The 18548-nt window shown below is 44.5% G+C and overlaps 1 protein-coding gene across 15 annotated transcripts in view; it reads left to right on the top strand.

The window, feature by feature from the left end:
• LOC119523165 (E3 ubiquitin-protein ligase HUWE1) overlaps window positions 1–18548 on the top strand; it is a 193630-nt gene that overhangs the window by 161269 nt on the left and 13813 nt on the right. For 13 of the 15 annotated variants that reach the window (XM_037821953.1, XM_037821948.1, XM_037821960.1 and 10 more), the window contains 18 exons: window positions 3469–3641; window positions 3993–4141; window positions 4850–4925; window positions 5747–5845; window positions 6433–6566; window positions 6755–6923; window positions 8254–8482; window positions 9111–9289; window positions 9577–9666; window positions 9825–9979; window positions 11200–11245; window positions 13075–13362; window positions 14367–14622; window positions 14825–14955; window positions 15705–15919; window positions 15997–16285; window positions 16424–16526; window positions 17355–17901. In XM_037821953.1, coding sequence (XP_037677881.1) covers window positions 3469–3641; window positions 3993–4141; window positions 4850–4925; window positions 5747–5845; window positions 6433–6566; window positions 6755–6923; window positions 8254–8482; window positions 9111–9289; window positions 9577–9666; window positions 9825–9979; window positions 11200–11245; window positions 13075–13362; window positions 14367–14622; window positions 14825–14955; window positions 15705–15919; window positions 15997–16285; window positions 16424–16526; window positions 17355–17901 — 3328 coding nt within the window. The remainder of the gene's footprint in view (window positions 1–3468; window positions 3642–3992; window positions 4142–4849; window positions 4926–5746; window positions 5846–6432; window positions 6567–6754; window positions 6924–8253; window positions 8483–9110; window positions 9290–9576; window positions 9667–9824; window positions 9980–11199; window positions 11246–13074; window positions 13363–14366; window positions 14623–14824; window positions 14956–15704; window positions 15920–15996; window positions 16286–16423; window positions 16527–17354; window positions 17902–18548) is intronic. The other 2 variants (XM_037821958.1, XM_037821961.1) reach the window with 2 other exon arrangements.

Raw genomic sequence — 18548 nt, 5'->3', positions numbered from 1 at the left:
AGAGTAATGAATATCATATGTCTCACCTAGATAACCAGTGTTTAACATTTTGCCCCATTCACTTTATCTCCTTCCTCTGTCGCCTACCCCCTTTTAGGGGCTAAATCATTTGAAATATGTTGCAAACAATATGACACTTTCTAAATACTTCAGTGTATTTCTCATATAATAAACATTCTCTAACATGGCTAGAATACCATTATCATATCCAAGAAATTTACCTTCAATATAGTAATATCCAACTGTGATTTTATAGCTTGGGGGAAGGTGTTCTGATCCAGGATCCAATGAAGGTCACACATTGAATTTGCTGTCGTGTCTTTCATTTTGTTTGACATTTGACTGGAAGCATCCAGGCCCAGATGTCTTATAAAATATCCCACAATCTTTGTCTGATTGCTTCCTCGTGGTTAGGTTCAAGTTTGGCAAGCATGCTATATAAGTAATGTGTGTCCTTCTTGGTGCATCACATCACTTGACACATTATACCAATTTGTCCTATTGTTAATACTAAGTTTGAGCACATCATTAAGGTGTTATTGTGTAGATTTCTCCTTTGTAATTAATAAGTAGTCTGTGAGGTGATACTTTGACATCGTGTAAACATTGTGTGTGAATATCCTGTACACCAAAGATTTTGACTCAGTAATTTTAGCATTCTTTGGAAATCCTTGCCTGGATCACTCATTGGTGGTTGCAAAATGAGACTTTAAGTTTCTGTTGTTCTTATTTATTAGCTGACATTCTTCTGTAACGACGAATTCCCTCTCCCCGTTTTGGTAACCCTTTTGGACTCAGATTATTTTTATATTCCAAGTGTTATTATCCATTGCCATCATTATTCTTTTTGATGCTCAAATTTGGCCTTTGGTAATGACCTCATTAATTTTTTAATTCAGTTTTATTGAGATATATTCACATACCATACAATAATTCAACGTGCCATCATGTAGTTGTGCATTCATCACCACAATCAATTTTTGAACATTTTCATGACTCAAAAAAAAAACTAAGAGTAAAAATAAAAGTAAATAAGAATACCCAAAGCATCGCCCCCATTATTCATTTAATTTTTGTTACCATTTTTCTATTCATCTGTCCATACACTGGATAAAGGGAGTGTAAGCCACAAGGTTTTCACAATCACACAGTCACACCGTATAGCTATATACTTATAAACTCTTCAAGAATCAAGGCTACTGGGTTGCAGTTAAACAGATTCAGGTATTTCCTTCTAGCTATTCCAATACACTGAAAAGTAAAAAGGTATATCTATATAATGCATAAGAATAACCTCCAGAATGATCTCTCAACTCCATTTGAAGTCTCTCAGCCACTGAAACTTTATTTTGTTTCATTTCTCTTCCCCCTTTTGGTCAAGAAGGTTTTCTCAATCCCACAATGCCAGGTCCAGGCTCATCCCTGGGAGTCATGTCCCACTTTGCCAGGGAGATTTGCTCCCCTGGGAGTCATATCCCACATGGGGGGAGGGCAGTGAGTCTACCTGCCAAGTTGGCTCAGAGAGCCCACATCTGAGCAACAAAAGAGTTTCTCTGGGGGTGACTCTTAGGCACAATTATAAGTAGGCTTAGCCTCTCCTTTGCCTAAGGGAAAGCCCCAAGATTAAGGACTCACTCTTCTAAATTGGTAGTCCCTAATGCTTATGAGAATATCAGGAATTCCCCAGGTGGATATGTTTTAATATTTCCACATTTTCCCCCAGTTCCTCAAGGGGGCTTTGCAACTGTATTTTTAATCTCTGCCCATATTATTCTGCAGTGTATCGGGGTTTCACACTAACCTGTACAAACCAATCAGATCTCACTCCCTATTTAAAGTTCCATGTAATTATGGTGTTTGGATAAACTGACCATGTAAGTTAAATTATATAGTGTACTACAGAATATACAGATTTTGCACCAAATAAACTTCTCTTCCTTTTGTCTCACATAAAAGTTAAAGTTTTAAAACACCATCAGTATTGTCCTTTACCCTTTTGTCTGGTTTTCCTTAGTCCTAACCAGATCAGCTTCATTCGTATCTCTAATTGACATCTGATCTCTTTTTCAGCTTCTTTAACATTTGCTATATGGGGTAATGCTGACATTCATAGCTGTCGAACTCTGGCTCTAAGGCTCAGGTGTCACACATACCCAAAGTTCCAGGGACCGATCAGGTTATACACAAAGAACTCAGCATCTCAGAATTTAGAAATAACCATTACAACTCAGGATTAGCTGTAACTGCTGTAGGAGCTTACAATCTAGGAACCTTTACCATAAGCCTTCCCCTGATAACCTATGCCCTCAAATTCAGTTCTCACAGTTTGTACATTATTATTGGTCCATATTAATGAGGTGTTAGTTATAATATCTGTCTTTTCCTTTCTGGTTTCTTTCACTCAACATACTGTCTTCAAGTTTCATTCACCTAGTTGCATGCCTCACAACTTCATTTCTTCTTCCAGCCACAATAGTCCATTGTATGTATATACCATAGTTAGCCATTCAGTTCATCAGTCAGTGTACCCTTAGGCCGCCTCCATCCATTGGAAATTGTGAATACTGCCACCATAAACACCAGTGTTCAATTTGTATCCCTGCTCTCAGTTCTTCCAAGTATTTACCCAATAACAGGGTTGTAGGACCATATGGTAACCCCATATTTACCTTCCTGTGGAACCACCACACTGCCCTCCAGATAGGCTGTACCATTTTACTTCCCCACCAACCCCCATTAATTTTTGAAAACCTTCCGACTTAATATGTCCCAGGCTCACCTTGTACCTTCCATGATTCTTTCAGTCAGTCATTTCCCTGAGAAGCCCTGGTTTCTTTTCATGTGTAATGGTATCAGACCAGTGTCTGGATGCCCAGGGGCACAGTGACATGTAACAGAGAAAAGCCAAGTTGCTCTAGTTTTAGTTGGCACTTACTTGGCCTCACATATCTTATTATACCTAGAATCACACCACACCTCCAACTGCATTGCAGCCCCTGTAGTGCTTATACTGAACCTTAAGAAGCCCTACAGAGTATATTTGGAAATCCTCAAAACTATTATGTTACTCTGAGCTCTTAAGAGGTAGGGACTAAATGCTAGTGTTTTTTTTTTTTTTTTTTTTTTTTTTTTACACAAACCACTTAGGTGTATCTTGAGAAGTGGCTTGCTGCTTGCATGTGGTGTTCAGGATATATTCTGACTTACGATCAGAATTTGTTCCTTACATGGTTACTGCAACCCTATGAAATATGGCATTGATTTAACCCTTGCTTCTGGGGTGGTTCCTTGAAGAACTTCTAAGTCAAGTATTTTTTCTTCTAAATAGTAATAAATAGACGGTTAGGTCTGCGATCTTGTGCCCCTTTCTTCGTTAGTAGTAGCTTTTATTATAGGGGCATTAGTAGCACTTACAGGATCCCTGATACTTCTGTGCTCAGCCCATCTCTGTGTCTTCCTTTATCTCAGTCCCAACATGGCCAACACAGTCAATGCTGCTCTGAAGCCTTTGGAAACACTTTCCCGGATTGTGAACCAGCCTAGTAGCCTTTTTGGCAGTAAGAGTGCTTCTAGCAAGAGCAAGTCTGAGCAGGATGCCCAAGGAGCCTCTCAGGACTCCAATAGCAACCAGCAGGGCCCAGGTAGGGAAGCAGAACCATGGACTAGAGAACTGAAGGGGTGGGAGTAATTATTTGATGGGCATGGGATCACAGCTGTTATAGCTTGGTATTGTTTCCCTGGGAACCTGCTGGCCTTCCAGAGATCTGTCATAGCGGTGTGGGAATCTGCCCCACAAAGAGTTCCTTAAAATTGCAGCCTTATTTGGCTATCCTCACACGTAGCCTCGTCTTTTCCTTTGTCACCCATTCATTTTTTCTCTGAGAACTTGTAAACTTACCCAGGGAAGGGGCCTTATTGTCTTTACGCTTGCCTCATGGTGCCTAGTATATAGGCACCCTTTGATTATTTTGCTGGTTGGTTGATTGTTTCAGGCGAGCCTGGGGAAGCAGAAGTGCAGGAGGAGGATCATGATGTCACTCAGACAGAGGTGGCAGATGGGGATATCATGGATGGGGAGGCTGAAACCGACTCAGTGGTGATTGCTGGGCAGCCTGAGGTGCTCAGTTCACAAGAGATGCAGGTAGGGAGGCAGATCACCCAGCATACCCCTATTGCTGCGCTGAACCTAAACCCCAAGTGGTGTGGGTGGGTGAATACTTTGGATCCTTGCTTCCATGCTGTCTGTTTTGCAGAGAAGCGTGGATGATATGCTTAGTAGGTGCTCAGTAAATGTGTTCGAATTGCAGTAAATGAAGGGAGGCAGGCCCAGGGTGCCATTTACTATGAAACGGTTATGTTGAAGTTGAAAACTGGCCTGTGAGACCTTTGGGTCCATGGTCTTTGATTTACTTAGCTCTGGTCATTAATGGAAGCTCCTTCACATCACCTTATGCCTATAGCACCAGCTCTCACTAAAGCTTGAAACAACAGTCTTCTAAGACCCAAAAGAAAGCATTGTAATTTCTGAAGCTGGTAGCCATGGGTAAGAAATCAAGCCTACAGGCCTAAACTGCTGGCTCTAAGGAGACTTGCATATATTCCTGGGCAGCATAAAGACTAACCTGGTACCAGATAATTCGGATGAACCCATTTGAAGGACAGTCTGATGTGGATTGGCAGCACGTGGTAGTTTTTGTACTATTAGCACCAAGCATGTGGTTTTTATGTAACATCTTCTGTCACACATTGTCCTAGAAATACATACTCCCTTGCTAGCCTTTTTAGGGTTTCCATGCTAGCACAATAATAGACTTGTGTGTATCCATATATATGTTCTATTTCTCTCCAGGTTGAGAATGAGCTGGAGGACCTGATAGATGAGTTGCTTGAGAGGGATGGCGGATCTGGGAACAGTACAATTATAGGTGAGAGCCCCAGAACTGAGTATAGCCTCTTCCTTTGTCTCAGTCTCTCTTGGGAGGACCCTTTTTCTCATCATCTGCTTGCTCAGCTCTGCCTAAGGGCTCATAGCCAGCCTAGATTGCTGCTTGTCTTGATGTTGACAGTCTTAAAGATGAGAAACTCACAAGCCATCTATAGACCTATGGCAGGTCTGAAGTGTTGTCTGTGTGGGGTTGGTGGGATGGGGGGCGGTGACCATCAGTATAAGATGATATACATCAGGCACATTGAAAGAGTGTTTATTCATGGAGGCCTAGAGAAGGCTGGACAATAAGAAAGCTCTTTCCTTTCAATTCTTCAACAATACCCAGAGGCTTTCTGCCTCTGAGTCTCAGTACTGTAACAGGAGTGATTGTTCCCTAAGGGTGGCCCTTTTTATGTCTCAGGGGGAAAACAGCAAAGGTTCCCTACTATCACCTGACTCCAAGGGGGTGTGTGTGTTGTTTTTATTTTACTCAAGTAAATTGACGGATAAATGGAAGTAGACATGTATTCTTAAATTTTACAAAGCTTCTTCACACCCGGTGTCCTCTGTGGTTTCACAAATAGTGGGATTGGCAGGGCAAGTGTGATCATCCCTTTTTACAGATGAGGAAACTGAGACTCAGACAGGTAAAGTGACTGGCCAAGCTCATCTACATAGTTGATAGCAGAGAATCCAGGTCTTCTCCCTCATTCAAAGAAAGTGGATATCTGCTAGGTATACATAGCTTCTTTAGGCACACCCAGTCTGGAAAGGGAAGTCCTCTGTTGTTCAGTGAAGGCTCTGCTCTGTAACCTTCAGTGAGCAGAAGTGGAGAGGATGAATCACAAGAGGACGTGCTGATGGATGAAGCTCCTTCCAACCTCAGCCAAGCTTCCACCTTGCAGGCCAACCGAGAAGGTGAGAGTGTCGAGGCCAGAAAGGCCTCCCTTCTTGCCCTGCACGTCTGACAGACACTATACTAGGGTTTTCCTGGAGGCAGCTGCCCACATGTACAGAATAATGAAGCATCTGTCTGCATGCGCTGACATACACCATCCACTTTATCCTCAGCCAGTTTTTCAATTAACACGTTACTACTGCTTGCCCAAAGTTTGTCACTTCTTACTTGGTTCGCTTTCTTCTCACCCACCTGCAGTCATCGCTCCAGATCCCCTCTTACCAACAGGATGCAGTCAATAGCAAAGTAGGGCTGGAAAGGCAAGGGGGCACCAGCAGACCTGGCCGACTTCTAAACCATGGCTCCTCAGGCCACCACCCTGTAGCTAGCCTCCACATTCGGCCACCCTGCTCAGTGTATTGAGGCATTGATTGGCACTCTTAGGAAATCATGGCTGGCTCACTAAATCTGTACATCACCCCAGATCTGGTTCTTCCTCTCCTAGAGTCAGATAACCCATCTCCTTCCCACTTAATCTGCAGGCCTGCGCAATAGCCTGTTTTCTAGCTGCTCAGTGTAGTCCTCCAATGTGCTCCCTTTGTTTTAGATTCCATGAATATCCTGGACCCTGAGGATGAGGAGGAGCACACTCAGGAAGAGGACAGCAGTGGCAGTAACGAGGATGAGGATGATAGTCAGGATGAAGAGGAGGAGGAGGAGGAAGATGAGGAAGATGATCAGGTGAGGGGGGACTGTGTTTGGTTTGGTTCAGACAACCTCTTCTATGGGAACACAAAGCTGGAGAAAACCCATCAGTCTGGGTTGCTAGCATCAGCGCCTCCCTCCCTCATGTGCAAATATGGCCGGGACACCAGACTTCAGAAAATCCTTATCTCCAGCAATTCTCCATCTCCTATTTTCCCCTTAAGGAGGATGATGAAGGTGAAGAGGGAGATGAAGATGATGACGACGATGGCTCTGAGATGGAATTGGATGAGGATTACCCTGATATGAACGCTTCTCCCTTGGTCCGATTTGAGCGCTTTGACCGGGAGGATGATCTCATCATTGAGTTTGACAACATGTTCTCCAGTGCTAGTAAGATACAGGGGTTCAGTTGGGTTTTATCTCTTGATTCTTATACCCTTCTCTAGGGTAAGCCAAGCAGTAAACCAGAGCAGCTATCTAGCTGATACATAAGAGCACTTCTTTCCTATACTGACTTCCTGGGGCAAGGGATATCTGAATCCATCTCTCTCAGTAGTATGTACTTAGAAGAAGGAATCGTGAGAGGCTGCCTTTGATCTCTCCACCTCAGTAAACAGGCAGCCGTTTTAGAGCCTGGACAACTTGATAGTTTACTTGATTTGAAAAAAAAAAATAAACCAAAGCTGACTGCATCAGGCACCCATGTGCATATTACAGTGGCAGAGCAAACAATAATCTTTGTGTCTGTAACACTGGATCTTGAGGATTTAGATGGAGACACCTTTGAGCTTGGCATTGGGGAGTAGATTTGAGCATATTCACCCTGTTCATCAAGGATACATCTTTGCAGGAGGAGGGAGTGAATCCCTTTCTTCCCTCTCCATCAATGTCAAAGTTCCCTTCTACCGTCAAGTTAGAGAGTCAGGTTCCTTATAATCAAGCTACCTTGATAAGACAGGTCTTGACCACAAATGACAAGCATGATATAGTAGAAAACACTGCACTGTTCTGGTCTGTTGTCTTGGCCAAGTAATCTCTTACCTCTTTGAGCCTCAGTTTGTCACCTGTAAATGAAAGGTTTGAAAAGAAAAAAAAAAAAGTGTATTGGGTTGGATGATTTTCAAGTTGCCTTCTTTTCTGTGATTCTCTTTGCGATTTTGTGATTTTCATCAGTCTTCCTTATAACTGAGCCTCTGTCCATTCAGCAAATTGAAAAAATATTTGAGGAGTGCCTACTGTGTCCCAGGTACTAGGGATACAGTGCCTCTTCCTTCATAGGAGCTTATGGTGAATTAGGAATTAAAGTAAGCAGGCATTACATTGAAGTATGATAAGGAAGCACAAAGTAGAGGGTTATCTAACCCAATCTGTAAAAGTCAGGCCAAGAAGAATAAAGCAGGTAAAGAAGAGGGAGAGAAGTCTTCAAGGTAGAGGGAGCAGCATGTTTCTGAGGGGCTTAGCAGCATCACTGTGGCTGAAGTGTGGAGAATGGATTGGGAGAAGGTACTGTTTAGGAGGCTGTTGCAGTATCAAGATGAGAGATGGTGACATAAGCTATGGTAGTGCCAGTGATCGTAGATTAGGTGTGGGAATGAGGGAGAAAGGACAAAGCTCAGGTTTCCGTGTGAGGAAGTAAGGCCCAGGAGACATGGTTCTGCTTGAGACAACCGTGGAAGAAATTTCTTCTTGGCACTGACCTCTCTGCATTTTGTCCTTGCAGCAGACATCCCCCCATCCCCAGGAAATATCCCTACCACCCACCCGCTGATGGTACGCCATGCAGACCACAGTTCCCTGACACTGGGCAGTGGCTCCTCTACCACTCGTCTCACCCAGGGCATCGGGCGTAGTCAGAGAACCCTAAGGCAGCTGACCGCCAATACTGGCCACACCATTCATGTTCACTACCCTGGGAATCGCCAGCCCAACCCTCCTCTTATACTTCAGAGGTGAGTTACAAAGAAGACCTGTCAAGTTCACTGGCACTCTTGTAAGAATCCTCACTGGGCTTCAGCATTGTCCTGACCTGGGAGGAAATGGTCCATGCGCTTGACACACACACACACTAATGAGATATTTATCCTATTTCTTTGTGGGTTATATGTGCAGCCTGTTGGGGAATACAAAATTGTGTGACATGTTCTTTTGCTTAAGAGCCCTGTGCATACAGTCAACAATTACTAAGCATATTATATGCCAAGCACTGAAAGACAGAGCAGGATCCCTGCCCTGAGGGGTTTAGAGTTTAGTGGACGAAAAAATTTTAAGTGAAAGGAAAGGATATAGGTAGGTGTTTTAATGGTCAACGTATACACTACAGTGAGAGTTTACAATGGAGGCATTTAACCCTAACGCAATGCCTAGCATGTAGAAGCTTATTAGTGACACTCTGTGCCAGGGACTATGGAATAATGTACCACTTCTGCTCAAAGTTCTCGAAATGATGGCGGTAGTCAGAAAAATAACTAGGACTTCTCTGCAGTATGGTAAGGTCCGTGATAGTATTGTGCAGTTATGACAAGTTGTAGGGGCCTTGTGGACTTACAGTGACCATTGTATCCCACCTTCACCCTACAGGTTGCTTGGTCCCTCAGCTGCTGCTGACATCCTTCAGCTGAGCAGCAGTCTCCCTCTACAAAGCCGGGGCCGGGCCCGCCTGCTGGTTGGTAATGATGACGTCCACATCATTGCCCGGTCTGATGATGAATTACTGGATGACTTTTTCCATGACCAGAGCACAGCTACCGGCCAAGCAGGCAAGTTTGTGTGGTGAAAGGGAGGATAGAGTTTTCTCAAATTCTTTTTCCCTGCCTGAAGGAAAGCAGATTAGTATCTGCCATGGAGAAATCCCATTTTATTGGAGCTCAAACCACTCAATGACTTAGCCGAGGGTATAAAAACTTTTAGTATTTCTAGGTGCCTGTGCCTGTGCCAAACATAGTGGTAGACACTGGGTCCCGTTAGGGAAATACTGTTAATTTTTGTATCCGTTGATACTTGAGAAGGCCAAGAACCTCAGTCTCCTTCCTTTGTTCCTCTACAGGAACTCTGTCCAGCATCCCCACAGCCCTGACCCGCTGGACAGAAGAATGCAAAGTTCTTGATGCTGAGAGCATGCACGACTGTGTTTCAGGTGTGTAGCAGCTTGGCTGTCAGGGCAGTGAGACTTCCAGAGCTGGGACAGATGCATGGAAAACTATTTCCCTGATTCTCTCTGGCCACTAGGTCTGCCTCTTGGCTTTCTCTCTTACCCCAGCAGAGCAGCCTCTGATCTTTGCCTCTTTGATATAGTGGTTAAAGTGCCCATTGTCAATCACCTGGAATTCCTGAGAGATGAGGAGCTGGAAGAAAGGCGGGAGAAACGCAGGAAACAACTGGCTGAGGAAGAAACAAAGATGACTGAGAAAGGCAAAGAAGATAAGGCGAACAGGGATCAAAGTGCACAGGTGATTCCCAGGGATTGGGAGGATTCACCTTTGGCTCTGTCTGCCTTAACTTTCATATGGTTTTGGCATACACATGGCAGTGAGAGTCACTGAAAAATCCTAAGACATTCACATTGAATCTGAGAAATACTTCTTTCCAAATTCACCATACACTCAGAATTTATAGGGGAAAGAATTCAAACCCAGAGGGAAAATTATTTTCCCCAGTGTCTCACTGGGGAAAGCTAGAGCCAGAACCAGAAGAACAATCACACTGTGTAGTCTCTGCCTTCATGTCTGCAACTTGACGAGATCATTTGACTTGGTGAAGGGGCATAGAATTTAAAAATAAGCCAGAGTTCTTGGTTGCTCAATTCCATTTCTCTCAGTAAACTGCCAGTGTGGGGAACCTTTCCAAGATGACCCCATTCCATCATTTGAGTAAGTCAACCTTGGGCTTCAGATCAGAGAGAATATTCCTACCCTGAACCCCATGTCATTCTCTAGGGCTCAACAGGATCTTAATTTGGAAAGAATCCACCTACCTACCTACCTTTTCTTGAAACTTCTGGGGCCTCAAGCAGTGTGGCTTTAAAATATAAAATAGACAAAATAAAAAGTGATAGAAATACAAAGAAATTAAAAGACGTTAGTGAAAGACTTTACCATTACCCCCTTGTCAATTAGAGTATCAGATAAATAAAAAATGTGAATATTGGAATGTGTAGTTATAATAACAAGCTTGAGCTAACAGATATCTTTATGTGGAACTTTTACCTAATAAACAGTAACATTGTTTCAAGCACATGAAAAAGGATGGAGAATAAGCAAACCTAGCATAGATTTAAAAAAAAAAAAAAGCTAGAGAAGACAAAAAAGGCCCAAGGAAGGGAAATATATATAAATAGATAAACTCTTAAGAAATTCTTGCTAGTCTTATGGTTGTGTTTGGGACTTGTCATGCTCAACCCTGGGGTGATTTTTATTATTTCCTATAGTTGTTCAGTTGGCTACCAGGCAGTTTCTTCCCCAAGCTATCCTTGAACATGAACATGCGTAGAGAAATGGCATAGATATTTACACATCATAGTGATCTTTCTTTTCTCACACGGCAGAAGCATTTTTCCATCCAGGTCATTGAGCTCCCAGATCGTATATGTGAGAGGTGGAGACTATTACAGTTGACCTCTTATCTTTTATGCTTTTAAAGTTCCACATAGATCTGTCCCTTCTTTTTACAGTGTACTGCATCTAAGACAAACGATTCTACTGAACAGAACGTCTCAGGTAATTCTTCTTCCTTTTCTCAAACTTCTTACTAACAGATTGATTGGTTCTTTCTCCTGACCCTTCCAAGTACCTGGCCCATGTGGGCTGAAAATGAACACTGGTGCTCTGTGGGATGAGGTAGTAGATTGTATAGTTTTAGGGTCATACCCCATCTTGGAGATAACTATACAGTCTACTGTCTTTCCCACGGTGGTACACTTCCCTTCTGACTGGATCTATTCGGGTTTTTGTTCTGATTATGCTGTGTTTCATTCCGGCATGTGTAGTCGCCAGGTCATGTGTCCTTTTATTCCCTTTCCTGACTGCAGTTCTTTTCTCTGCAACTGAGCATATATACATCTTTAAAGGGTTGTCCTTTGGTGACCACCGTGGTGTGGAACTTCATGAGAATACCTGTTGACAGTGGTTCCCAAATGCCAGTCCTTTGTGGAAATGAACAGAATAAGAGAAGTTAACTAAATTTTTCACAAGTTGAACTTAATCATTTCAAAGGTCTGGTGTTTTTTAATTTTGACATATATATTCCTGGTTCTTTTGTATCAAAATATTTTTTATTAAATGATGAGTTTTTTTTTTCTTTTATGGCAAAACTAAAAACTGGTAACCCTATGTTGGTCTCCATTTTGTTTTCTTTTTTATCTAAACTTTATTGGTCTGTGGAATCCAAAAGTCTAGGAACCATTGTCTTGGCAACCTGCTTTTGAGGAAGGTAGCTCTGTGGACTAAATGGTATTCCTACCGTATGCTCTCTAGTCCTTCTAATCTTAACAATGATCATGAGCCATTTGTGATTCTAATATCTGGTGGTATTATATGTCTCCTCCTCCCTGTTTCCTTAGAACTCTCGCTTTCCTACATTTTCTGTCCCTTAGCACCTGAGTTGGGAAATGATTGTACCAAAGCCTACACAATATTTTTTAAAGCAGTGAAAGACGGTAGGTATCCTGGTGCCCTTAATTTAGCAAAAGGTTTCACAAAAGGTCGGTCACCAGGTGTAATGTCCTGTTAGCCTTGCTATAACATTCTGCTCATGCCGGGGTGAGGTAGTAAGTTGTATTGTTATGGGATAGGGATTTTAGGCCCCAATTGGAAGATAACCATACAACTTACTACTTTCCCTGATGTGTAGCATATTCACACTTAGTCTTGGTAGGGTTGCCTCCGACAGAAAAAATTATAATGTTTTTTAGTTAAGCAGGACTGTAAGAAAAGTGAGGTGGAAGGGGACATGATATTTAGGGTGAAGCACGTGTCATCATAAAGTAATTTGTCCTTCATTGATTAGAGCATGTAATTGATTTTTTTTTAACTTCAGGCATGAACTCAAACATTTTCTATTCTTCAACTATGTGATGACTTCATTTACTCAGTAATAGAGTAGGAGTTGGAAGAGAAAGTGTGCTTTAAGAGTTTTGAGGAAAATTCAGACCACTTCTTACTCCAATAGATGAGGAAATTGGAGAATCAGTAGGTTTTTGGTGGGTAGATTTTCTGTGTACCTACAGAGACAGTTAGCCTCAGCCTATCTACGTGGCCTGAAATATTCCCCTTCCACGTGAGGCACTGAAGGGATTTAATTCTTAAGATATGGGGGGAGTCAGATCCCCAGTTCTTGGGGCAGAGCACTGTGCCTTAGCCCTCAGCCTGGGTATACCAGACCAGCCACAAACTGTTCTTTGGGGCAGTTGGGGGAGGGGGGAGGGGGGAGAGAATCCTGTATCTCTGGCTGTGTGGTACATTTGTCAAGCTACATGTGATGATCAGGTGGCTCCCCTGATCCTTGACTGACAGCCCCATAACCACCAATATCATTCTTTCCACGAAAGATGGGACTCCTATGCCTGATAGCTACCCAACAACTCCATCTTCAACTGATGCAACTACTTCTGAGTCCAAGGATACCCTTGTCGTTCTGCAACCCTCACAACAGCAGCCAACACTCCCACCCCCACCAGCCTTAGGAGAGATTCCTCAAGAGCTGCAGTCCCCAGTTGGAGACGGGGACAGCTCTACCCAGCTATTGATGCCTGTAGAGCCAGAGGAATTGGGTCCCACAAGGCCAAGTGGAGAAGCAGAAACGACTCAGATGGAGTTGTCTCCAGCTCCCACAATAAGTGAGTAGAATTTCAAGTTTTGGGGACTGGAAAAGGAAGGAAGAATGGATATTTTTGTAGTTTTCTTTGTTCTGTTACTTTAGAGAATAGGAGGAGCTCAGGAATCAGTTTACACATGAGCCTTCTTAGGTAAAGTTGAGGTTACTTTTGTGTTTCCTTAAGTGGTTATAAATCTGAGTATCTAATGATGTTAATGATAATATCTACAATGATAATATGTACCAATTTTTGAGGTAATTACTCTGTTCCTGAGCTATTGTGCCAGGCATATTAGTAACTTCTTTAAAACCAGTCGTACAAAGCAGATGGCATTATCTCCATGAATAAACTGAAGCTCAGAAGTGAAATCATTATTCCAAGGATGCTCAGTAAGTGGTTGAACTGGGATTAAAATCCAGATCTGTCTTACTCTGAAGCTTGCTCTGCTTCAGCAGTTCCAGGGATGGCAAGCATGTGACCCTACACTTAACAGCTCTCCCATACTCTGGCACATATCAGGGCACTATGTCCTACTTGAAATGGGGCCTCAAAATTCTTCTCAGCACAGTGTTCCCCGTGTTAAATTGAAATGTGGCTGCCATCCTGTTCTATGCCACACTGCCTGTGATGTGCTCTGGAGAAACCTTAAAGTGTAGTTTTTCTTTTCCTTCAAGGGACCTTGTTTAGGTAACCAGAACCAACTTTCATGTTCAAATGGTGCCTACAGGGAATCTGAAAGTGACAGGCTCCATTTCTTAGGGTGCCTAGGGAAGATGTTTCACAAGCATGCCTAGAATATAGTAAATGTTAAACAAATGATAGAAAAGGCTTGAACTGAACCTTAAGAAGCAGATAAGATTTACGGGGAAGAGCAGGCCAACATGGGGTTAAGGAGGGAAGTGAGCAGTTTGATCTGACTGCTCCTGAGGAGGTGTTTCTATCAAATACTTTGTCATGTTGCTGCTTTTTTAATTTTGCCCCTATTCTAGACAGAGATCTGACCTCTCGCTTTGACTTCCTCCTAGCCTCTCTTTCACCAGAGAGAGCTGAAGATTCTGACGCCCTGACAGCTGTCAGCAGTCAACTGGAAGGCTCTCCCATGGACACCAGCAGCCTGGCTTCCTGTACCCTGGAGGAGGCTGTGGGTGACACCTCAGCAGCTGGCAGTTGTGAGCAGCCCACAGCAGGCAGCTCCACCCCTGGGGATGTCCCTCCAGTTGTGGCAGAAGCTCAAGGCAGAGGTGATGGGTCAGGGGAGCCTGCCCAGCCGCCTGAGGACAGGTAAGCACTGTGTGGGCAAGAGGAGGGCAGAATTTCAGAATATTTTGGAAGGTATTTGAAGCCCCATTTGTGTACTTACTAAACAGACAGGCTTGTTACACTGGGGAGATCCACCTGGCTTCTGTGAGAAAGGGGTATTGTAGGAATACTTTATAAAGGGAAACCATAACACAGACAACAACCTGAAAATGATTTCCCTCAGCTCTCCCCCTGCATCTTCTGAAAGCTCTTCAACCAGAGATTCTGCTGTGGCCATCTCTGGAGCCGATTCCCGAGGAATCCTGGAAGAGCCACTGCCTTCAACAAGCAGCGAAGAAGAAGATCCCCTTGCAGGTGAGCGTCACGTATGCTCAGGACATCCTGAGATTGTTGACATTTCTTGTAGCCCTTTGCATGGAAATGTCCACTAGTCAGATAGTTCCATCCAGAATGGAGGGCATATGTACAGGAGAAATACTGGCGGTAAGGGGTTGCTGTGGCATAATGGCATGAGCTCAGGCTTTGGAGTGAAACTGATCTTCTTGGAATTGAACAGCCAAGAGCACAGGCTTATCGTTAAATTCCAAGCCCTTTTACAAGGTCGAATGAACATATCAAGTTGCAGTCATTGAAGGTGGCGCCTTTCACCGTGTGACTAGGTCAGGAGCCATTCTGCTTCTGGCCCTAGCTTTCCCCAGCAAAACACTGGGGAAGTAATTTTCCCTCTGGGTTTGAATTCTTTCCTCTAAAAGCAATGTGAGTTTATCATGAATTTGGAATAAATAATTTCTTGGGTTCAATGTGAACTACCTAGGGTGATTATTTAATTTCTGTGATCCTCATTGACGTTGAGGGGTGAAAATTTCTACATGGCGGGATCTTTATGAACATTAAGTGAGAGTGTAAGCAGTGAACCGGCACACAACAGATTTTGAGCCTGGAGGTGTTGTGTGGGCCCTCACTGTGTCCTGTGTCCTTTGCAAGCAGTGAGGACATACACGCTTCGTTTCTCTCAAGCAGTGACATAGGTTTCTTACATACAAGCACATGCTAGACATCAGTAGAGTTGTGGGTCCCTTCACATCTTGCATCTCCCCTCTCAGGTATCAGTCTGCCTGAGGGTGTAGACCCCTCTTTTCTGGCTGCTCTGCCTGATGACATCCGCCGGGAAGTCTTGCAGAACCAGCTAGGCATTCGTCCACCAACCCGGACTGCCCCTTCAACAGCCAACTCAGCTCCTGCAGTGGTGGGGATTCCTGGTGTGACTGAAGTGAGCCCTGAGTTCCTGGCTGCCCTGCCTCCAGCCATTCAGGAGGAAGTATGTAAGCGGGAAAGACGGTGGGGCTGGCTGCATGGCAGTAGATATTGCCCCCATTGACTTCTTGTGCTCCCTAGGTGCTGGCACAACAGAGAGCTGAGCAACAACGACGAGAACTGGCACAGAGCGCCAGCTCAGACACCCCCATGGATCCTGTGACCTTCATCCAGACTCTGCCATCAGACCTGCGCCGTAGTGTTCTAGAGGACATGGAGGACAGCGTGTTGGCTGTGATGCCACCTGATATTGCAGCTGAGGCTCAAGCTCTAAGGCGAGAGCAGGAAGCACGGCAGCGGCAGCTCATGCATGAACGTCTTTTTGGGCACAGCAGCACCTCTGCACTGTCTGCCATTCTCCGAAGCCCAGGTACAGAGGGAGGCAAGTGGGAGGGCTCTGGGGTGTCCATCTTTGGCCACATGAGGCTCTGTTTTTCCTCTTTGTGTTGCCTAGACCCAGCTTACCACCACCCTCCCCAGTGTCAGTTTCCTTTTTCTTTCCTTCCAGCTTTCACCAGTCGCCTGAGCGGTAACCGTGGGGTCCAGTATACTCGCCTTGCTGTGCAGCGAGGTGGCACCTTCCAGATGGGGGGCAGCAGCAGCCATAACAGGTACCTTTGTCTTTTTTCACCTTACCAAACCACCTCTCAAATCTGCTAGTCCAGCTCCTTTAATTTTGTAGATGGAGAAGCTGAAATCCCGAGAAGCTGGATGACTTCTCTAGAATGTTTCCTTGAGTGAATGGGAGAGCCAGACCTTTGGACTCCCCTTCAGAAAGCCACACTTTGGGGTTAGTGTAACCACTGTAGACCATAATCACAAAGTAAGGCAGACTGGTAGCAGGAGCTAGCTGTGGTTTTAACTAGAAAGGAAACCAGCTGCGTTCCACTCAAATAGGAAAACAATGAACCGCTTGCATTGAGATGGTACCATCTAGGTTGGGGAAGTAGAAAGGTGTTAATTGTTCACCAGGCTGAAGCAGAATGGGCCCGACATGACAAAATGTGAAGGAAGTAATCAGTCCCACAGGAACTGGTAGTCTCCAGAAAGCAGACATAGTGTTGTCACCTGGACCAGACAGTCAGATTTTACCAGTTCATGGTACTTGATACAGACGTGGGCTGGAATCTCTGCTCTCTTCTCAGTCTCTGTGTGATGGAGGGCAAGTCATTTAACCTATTTGAGCCTCTTGTTCATCATCTCAAACATGGGCGATTCTCTAATCTTCACAGCAGCCCTGTGAGGAAAATGTTATAGACATTGTAAAGTGCCTATACAATGAGGGCAGCAATTATTGCTATTAAGAGACCTTGGACTGGATGCCCCCTCCCATCTCAAGGCTCCCTGGAGGTGTCCAGCTCAATCCCGTCCCCCAGGCCTGAGCCTAATCCCTAGAGCTCTAGCAGAAGTGTTTCCCAGAGACCATGCTCTGTTTCCAGGCCTTCTGGCAGTAACGTGGACACTCTCCTCCGCCTCCGAGGCCGGCTCCTCCTGGACCACGAAGCCCTGTCTTGTCTCCTGGTCCTACTTTTCGTGGATGAGCCAAAGCTCAATACTAGCCGTCTACACCGAGTACTGCGAAATCTCTGCTACCATGCCCAGACCCGCCACTGGGTCATCCGCAGCCTGTTGTCCATCTTGCAGCGCAGCAGTGAGAGTGAGCTGTGCATTGAAACACCCAAGCTCACCACGACGGAGGAAAAAGGCAAAAAGTCAAGCAAGAGCTGTGGGTCAAGCAGCCACGACAACCGACCCTTGGACCTGCTACATAAGATGGAGTCTAAGAGCTCCAACCAGCTTTCCTGGCTGTCAGTATCCATGGATGCAGCCCTCGGCTGCAGGACTAATATATTCCAGATCCAGCGTTCAGGGGGGCGCAAACATACTGAGAAGCACGCCAGCAGTGGCTCCACTGTCCACATCCACCCCCAGGCTGCTCCTGTTGTCTGCAGACATGTTCTGGACACACTCATTCAATTAGCCAAGGTGAGGAGCTTGAAGGAGTTTAACTCCTGGGGAATGAAACCAACAGCCTTTTGCTGTTGTGACTGGGACAGCAACAGACTGTTGTAGCAGCAACAGCCGGGTGAAATCTGAGCACTAGGGGAGGTAGTGAGTCCGTCCCTGTTCTGGCCTTTCTCTTTGCTGTTATTTTAAGTGTTGAGCCCTGTGTTGTTTCCGGGAAATTGTCCAGTAAATAACTTTGTGGGAATATCTTCACTCTTTACAACCTCTATGCATTATCTCAGTCATCACAACAACCTTCTGAGGTCTTATGATCGCCATATTACAGATGAAATTGGGGTACAGGAAATTTTAGTGACTTTGTCACGTAGCTACTTAGTAAGCGACGGAGCTGGCCTTAGAATTTAATTTGGGTCTAGTCCGTTTTTTGTTGTTTTCGTTTGCTTTTTTGTTTGTGCGTGTGTGTGTGTGTTTAATAATAAGCATTGTTACCGTTTATTCATGGCATGCCTTGTGCCAGGCACTATGCAAAATACATGATCTCATTCAGTCTTGACAACTTTGCAAAGGGGGCTAGGTATCCTCCCCATTTTATAGCTACAGAGACCGAGGCTCAGAAATGGTGGCTTGTCTGTCTGTCTCCCTACAATGCCCTTGTTCGTTTCTCT

Source organism: Choloepus didactylus, chromosome X (genome assembly GCF_015220235.1).
Source record: "Choloepus didactylus isolate mChoDid1 chromosome X, mChoDid1.pri, whole genome shotgun sequence".
In the NCBI taxonomy this organism is placed as follows: domain Eukaryota; kingdom Metazoa; phylum Chordata; class Mammalia; order Pilosa; family Megalonychidae; genus Choloepus; species Choloepus didactylus.
Note: the sequence above shows the minus strand (reverse complement) of the source record. Positions and strands in the feature narration are given on the sequence as shown.